The sequence below is a fragment of the Fulmarus glacialis genome, unplaced genomic scaffold (genome assembly GCF_000690835.1).
Source record: "Fulmarus glacialis isolate BGI_N327 unplaced genomic scaffold, ASM69083v1 scaffold5812, whole genome shotgun sequence".
Classification (NCBI taxonomy): Eukaryota; Metazoa; Chordata; class Aves; order Procellariiformes; family Procellariidae; genus Fulmarus; species Fulmarus glacialis.
The window spans coordinates 4,084-11,438 of NW_009199658.1; the positions used below are offsets into that span (position 1 = coordinate 4,084).

Consider the following 7,355-nt stretch of genomic DNA (forward strand, 5'->3'; position numbering starts at 1 on the left):
AAGATATAGTAACTCACTTGCCCCGTTAACCTCTTCTGATGGTTTGGGTTTGGTATGGCATTTCAGAGCTTGAGTTTTATTTTTATTGTAACTTTTAAGTCAGAATACCTTTTTCTTGTCAATTCCTGACATGGAGGAATGGTGTGACCAGAATTTAAACCAGAGCTTCTTTTTTTTTTTTTTTTTTTTAATAAGTTGTACATTTAAAAAGGTAGTGTACCAGAATTAATGGTTCAGTAGAATGGGCTTTAGGTAGCCTCACTTCTGTGTACTTTGTTTCTTACATAATGAGCAGAGTGATCCCTTCATTCTCAGTGGTTTATAATTCTAGGGATTCATTATGTCTTCATCTTTGGCCCTCTCAACAATTTTTTTTTTTTACCTTTTTTTGCTTAAAAAGCAAACTTCTCGGTACCACTGTGCAACTCTGCTGATGTCAAGAAAAAATATCCACATCGCTGTGAAATGAGAAGGACAAGCCATAATAATGCCTGGATACACTTGTTTATATGCATAGTCAACTTCTGTCCTGACATTGACTTTTGTTTTATTGCCATTGAGCAAATTAGTAGGTTTATGCAATTACAGTGAGAACAGTATTAACATACATAGGAATTTATAAATATTTAAGGTAAACTTAGTGCAGTTTGGTGTGGGTGTTGGTGGCTGGTGGGGGTTTGGGGGGGTTTTATTGTTTGGTTTGGGTGGGTTGTGGTTTTGTTTTTGTGGGGTGTTTTTGTTTTTAAACTATTGGGGGGTTGGGTTGTTATTTTTTTAAAGTATCTTCTAACTAATCCAGGAAGGAAGAAAGAAGATTGTTTTTACTGTGGAGTGTTGCTAGCCTAATTTTGCTATCGAGTTAGCTGTATGTTAATGTTGTGTGGCTGACAGAAGGCTTTGGAGAACTTGCTTATATTAACTTACACCAGTGAAATTATGCTTCTAATTCTAAGAGTTAATTTTCTGCAGAGAACCTCTGTGCATTAGGTGAAATACTTTGTAGGATAAATTATGCAGCTTTGCTGGCATAGGCTGAATTTGCATTAGGAATATCCTGCTAGTGTTGTGTATTTATATGCCTGTAGTGATAAATTGTTGTATATGCTGGCCAGTTTTTAGAATTTTGGTCATTTTGTCTATGCATTCAAATTGGTGTGCGGAATGTGTTACTCCTTCTCCGATTTGATTTTGTGTGTTTGTATGAATAATGTTGGAAGCCCTCATTACTGCTGCTGCTATTTGCATTTTGCGGATCTCCCTGCATCAGGCATATTCTCTCATTATTCTCTGAGCAGTCAGGTGAGTTGTACACTATGTCTGAGATGGGCATTGAACCTGAGGTCTCATCTCTTGTACCCTAATGGTCAGTATTCCTATTTTAATAAAAAGGAAAGAGGGGGAAGAGGAAAACACTTAGGAATTTGAATCCTTGAGTAAGGATTTGAGCCCTGTGAGTGGTAAGAAACGGATCTCTTGTTGCAGTTGCTGGCGCTGGCTACATTAGAATTAGGGCATAAAGTGGCCAGCTTGCAAAAATGGGTTTTGTTCCTCTTGCAGTACTATTCATTTCAGTTGTGCTGTTTGTAAAGTTGTTAAAATGGCTGTCCTTACACTACCACCCGATTATTTTTTGACACTGATTCATGGCACCTGTTGCTGAAAGCACGTGTCAGTAAGAGTCAGTTTTCTTGTGTTGATGGGTACTCATTTTGTTTTAGCGCCCTAATCATAGTACATTCTTCCTCAAGCTTAGGTGAGGTTATATTCTGCATGCCTTCTCAGCTTACTAAAACTTTCACCGATTGAGACTTCTAGTGTCTGAGATACTATGAATTGCACTTTAATGCCATCTTTAATGGTTTCTAGTAGCTTTCTAGGGGTAACAAAATAGTGGTCTATCTTAGTAGTGCATATCTAAATATAATTATGAGCTTGGGTTGCACATTAGCAATAAGTTTTGCTACAGAATTGTCTTTGTTTTGTTTTTTCATTTTTAAGTAGAAGTATGCTGCGGGCAGCACCTGACATGTATCTTTCTGTGTTCTAACTTGTCCCTATCTCCACAGGAATTACTGTAATTAAAGAGAGAACCTGAATTACAATGGGGGACGACAGTGAGTGGATGAAACTGCCCATTGACCAGAAATGTGAACACAAGGTAGGAAAACTTGTCTTTGGGTTTGGCTTGCCGTGTATCTCTGCTGTGGTGATTCTGTGGGCCTCCACTAAGTACACCATAGTTAGGTAGTCTCAACAGCCACACAATGTGCGTGTAACAGCTCTGAAACTGCATCAGTTCTATCCAGCCTAGAGGCTGAATAACATTTATTAAGCAGAATTTAGTAGCATCATAATCTGTATGGCATAAGCATGTGCGCTGAAAGATCAGTGCACTCATTCATGTGGAGAAATGACTCATCTGTAGCTGAAACTTGTTGGGCTCCCACCTACTCATCAGTGGTTGTTAGAGCTATGGAGAGCAGTGGGGAAGACTGGCATCTCTCTATCCAGATCATCCTTGGCAGGACAAGAGGGAGTATTTTGTCCTGTTGCATGTTATTCATATACTCATTGAAGAGAGATCTTGCAGATGCCAGCTTACTGAGCACAATTTCAACTATGATTGAAGAACTTTGCGAGATTGGTGAGTTAAGATTGCACTAGCACAACATTTAAACGTCTGATTTCTGCTTCCAGCTGTGGAAAGCCAGATTAAATGGTTATGAAGAAGCCCTTAAGCTCTTCCAGAAGATAGATGATGAAAAGAGTCCCGAATGGTCCAAGTATCTTGGATTGATAAAGAAATTTGTGACAGACTCCAATGCAGTGGCTCAGTTGAAAGGACTGGAAGCAGCACTCGCTTATGTTGAAAATGCTCATGTAGCTGGGAAGTAAGTAGCCTTTTCTTGCTATTAGTAGGCTGTTACGACAGTTTAATGTGCCTCTCTGAGAAAGGCTGCAGATAAATTGTACGGTGGCCACTAACTGATTTTACTGTTGAGAGCCAAACTTGCTTTCTGATCTAGAGAATTTGCTGAATAGTGGGCTTTCCTTGTAGATGGCCTCCATGTGCATATTAACTTGACAAAAGTTGTTTACAATGTTAAAAGAAACTATTAAAGGCAGTAGTAAAGATTTCTGAAGTAGTAGAGAAAGTGAGTCAGTAATTTGGTGGTATAGGTGCTGTGAACTGGAATCCCTGTTCTTGTTTGACTAAAACGGTCTATACATACAGGGGACTCTTTTTTTTCCCAGGGAGGTATTTGTGTAATTCATCCATGAAATAAAATGTAGTTATGTTTATGCGGTGTTGCATCCAGCTTAACCAATATGAATCTTCATACCTGCCAATTTCTTCACAGGATGTTTTTTGGTATTTCACTGTTGTCTAGCCCATGAAATAGCCCGTACTCCTGAGCGTGAAATAAAAATACCTAATGGGCCAGATCAGTGCTTTGGTCCACTGACTTTGTGACCTGATGAAATGAATAAAAGTCTTATTTAAAAAACAAATAAACAAACCCAAAGCTTTGTTTAAAAACCTTACAACCTTCCAAACCCCTTGATTTAAAAGTGGTGTAAATGATTTAGTTGATTGGAAGCTTTGAAATAGATGTGAAATTCTGTGCTGGGATTATGCGCCAGTGCTATATGTTAGTTAACTGCAACATATGCAATTCCAGGAAATGGCATTTATTTGTGGACCTTAACTAATGTATGTTAACGAATACACTTTTGAGAAAATGTCTACTATTCACTATCTGGTGTAATCCAGTATTAGGAACATGTTAACTAGCACTCAGTCTGCAGGAGTTCTTTTGATTAAACTAGAGGTTGAAGTAGTCTTTTACAAAAGGTTATTACCTTCAAAGTTAACTTAGAATTTAGTCCCTGTTATATGAGGATTTGCTGAGTTTTAATCCATGTTTTGGATGTTGTGTGTGCTTTTGTCTGTGGATAATAATGTAGAACACCTAATTCACTTAAATGTTCCAAAAGTAACTCTCTCTCATCTTTCAGGACAACGGGAGAAGTAGCGTCTGGAGTTGTAAATAAAGTGTTTAATCAGCCAAAAGCCAGAGCAAAGGAGCTGGGTCTAGATATATGTCTAATGTATATAGAAATTGAGAAAGGGGAGGCAGTACAAGAAGAATTACTAAAGGGTCTGGACAACAAAAACCCTAAAATCATAGTAGCATGTATAGAGACACTGAGGAAAGCACTAAGGTAAGCTTTTAGTTTTTAGTTCATGGGTTTTTTTGTTGTTTTGGGTTTTTTTTTTTCCTCCTCTCACCCCAGCAGTATGTAGAGTCTAATTTGTTGCTTATTGTTATTGTTGAATAGGATGTATCTTTACTGAACTGATATTTTCTGACAACAGTTGAGACCATCATGGGATTTGTTAGATGTGAGAGATGTCTTTGTTGTACAAGTCTCATTTGGATCACTTTAGTTCATGGCAACCGTTTACCAAACTTCCATTTTTCACAATGGACCTCTGAAAGAAGGGCAGGATTAGTGTGTCTTGTTCCAGACTATGGAGCTTCTCTTCTGAATAGCTGAAATAAATTCACGGATGGGAAAACTAAAATGTACTCTTTTTTTAAAAACCTTTTTTAAAAACCCACTGCTTTCCTCACTGATGTGAGCATCTTTAATTGGGTACATGGTGTGTGTTTTTGGAAGAAAAGAAAAAAGAAAAAAAGAAAAAAACTCATTGCACAGTAAGTTTCCATTGTCCAAATAATAATTTCTTTATTAAAAACAAAAGCTGATACTGCTCCCCAAAAATCAAATCCAGTTTAATTAAGATGGCGTAGTTGGTTTCAAGATTAGATTTGGAACATCTTTTTTTGTTCCACTTCAAGTATGCTTGCTGCCTTTGAGTTGAGTGAAAAATACTGGGGTTTTATCAAATTCTTATACTTGGTATATACATAATTCACTGTCTGTTAGGGGTTGTGGGGTTTTTTTGTTTGGTTGGGGGTTTTTTTGGTGTGGTTTTTTTTTTTCTTTTTTTAAAAAGGAAACAGATAATTTTGGTATTAATGGACAGAACACTTTTTTCTGAGTAAAGTAGTTCATGTGAAAACTGTGTAATGTAGATGGAGAGTGTCTTATGCTAGGTATTTTTTTAGAGAACTTGCTGAGGCATATGTGTAGATGGTCCTTGTTAAACTAATTGTTTCAGGCTTCTGTAGTAGAAGTCAAAATAAAGCATTGGACTTAGCACATTGCCTGTGCTTCTACTAAGTGAAAATACTGTTCCACATTTAAGAATATATTTTGGCTATTTTAAATTGCCTTATCTAATCAGATGTCCTTTTAACAGTACAGTGTAATTAGAAACCTGCGTAACCTTCCTCTATGTCTTTCAGCTAACCACGCCTATAAAATGTGCCACATCTGCCTATTTTTTTATATGCAGTATTTTATTATCTTTGAGATTGCAAGATCAAATTCTTTCATTAAGCCCTATTGACTTAACCGTCGTCTTCTGCTTCAGAGCTGTGTTGCTACCTAAATTTGTCTTGTGCTTTGACAGGGTTTCTGCATTGATAACAAAATTTGTCTATGTTGTACCTAGGTGGGTAGCTTGAGTGCATAACTAGTTTAGCTTCTGGTGGTTTTTTTCTTGTGCTAAGGTTTCTGTTCTTTCTTGTGTTGTTATATGAATGAGATAATATTATATGAATTAGATAAGAATAAGAGAATTTGCATAGGCACTTTTCCTAATATGCTCTTTTTTGAGTCATGGTAGAAAAACAAAAATCTTGGGCAATTCATTTGTTCATATTCTACATTTAAATTGTGTTGTTTCTAAAACTGGAGCCTCTTTTGCAGGTTTTAATACTTAGTATTTCTCAAAGTGGGCTTGGCAATAAAATGTTGAGCACCAGAATTTTTAGGAAGTGAGACATGTAAGTTTTTGTTCTTGAGCAGCCATTTTTACTAGCTTTTTCATGTGGTACTTGATTGGAGGGAAGCAGAAGAAAAAGTGTGATAGGTGGAAAGGTTAATTCGGGATTCTCAAGGAAAAGAAATGCTTCTGAATCAAAAAAACTTATGTCTTCTGAGGTGATTTAGATATGATGCTTTAAGAACTGTAGCAGTTAACTTTACTATGAGTATGAAAAGAAAGTTCTTGTGTTCTCATTCAGCAGTGATTGAAAAAGAAAGTTTAGTGTATTAAGTTCAACAACATGTACAGTCTGCTGACAGGGAAGGGTGATTAGCTGGGGAAACTTGTTTTATGTGTCCTTTCAGCAGCACATATTTCAACATGTGTGTTTTCTGTGAAGATGACCCAGGCTCACTATAATTATCTGGTCCAACAAGTGGAAAAGTGACTAAAGCTTTTACTGCAGTTTGCCGCCAAGGATAGACAAAGGAGATTCTATTCTGATTTAAAAAAAAAAAAAAAAAAAAAAAAGTAGGTCATACAAATTTTGATCTAAGGACACTCTTTTCTTTTTCTCTTCCCCCCCTCCCCTGGCAAGGGAACAGATTTAAGCAGCAGATTGGATTAAGTGCTTTGAAGTAACTTCAGAAGCCTGATTTTGTAATTCCAAGCTGGGTGTGGAGGGTAATTATGATAGGGCAAATATTCTTTACATTTTACAGTAGCTTAGTAGCTTCACAAAATAATAGCTGTAATAATGATTTGAGTAAATGACACAATCCCTAAATGTGCACTGGAAGCATTTCGTAGATTGTTTAAAAAAATCAATTATTATTTGTGCATAACACTCTGGTTCCTACCTGAACACTGATGCTATTCCATGTTTTTAACTTTCAGTGAATTTGGTTCAAAAATAATCTCACTGAAGCCAATCATTAAAGTATTGCCAAAACTGTTTGAGTCTCGGGAAAAGGCTGTTCGAGATGAAGCCAAACTCCTTGCTGTGGAGATCTACCGTTGGATAAGGGATGCTCTGAGACCTCCATTGCAGAACATAAATTCTGTTCAGGTAGGCAGAAAATAGTTCTGTATCCAGACATTTGAGAAAACACTTCCATGCTCACCCTCTCTGATCCTGTAGTGTTGGGCATTCTTAAAGTCAAAGCTGGAATCTTTCAGTAACAGCAATGTTATTTTTTAGCTTCCTGTAACTTCACCTAAAATGTTAGTCCCTCTTTGTTATTTGTGAAGAAATTGTGACAATGTTTTGTTGCTCTGAATATATGTGACGTTGCAGGGGGAAGCATCATATTGAAACTGAGGAGGGGATTTGAGAAGTAGAATGGTATTTCTTGGAGACCTAACCCAAGGGCAAATGGTTACCCTTATAAAAGACCCCTGCACCAAAAGTCTTCAAGTCAACCATTTTGCAGATGACACCAAGTTGGGCGGG

General features: G+C 37.0%; 1 protein-coding gene across 1 annotated transcript; it reads left to right on the forward strand.

The window, feature by feature from the left end:
- Window positions 1–2,063: 2,063 nt before the first annotated feature.
- LOC104073513 (cytoskeleton-associated protein 5-like) lies at window positions 2,064–6,971 on the forward strand (the record flags this gene model as incomplete). The annotated part of the gene is made up of 4 exons (XM_009573325.1): window positions 2,064–2,158; window positions 2,698–2,891; window positions 4,021–4,227; window positions 6,800–6,971. Coding segments are annotated over exons 1-4 (630 nt in total), but the record flags the coding sequence as incomplete, so codon positions are not given.
- Between the last annotated feature and the right edge of the window lie 384 nt (window positions 6,972–7,355).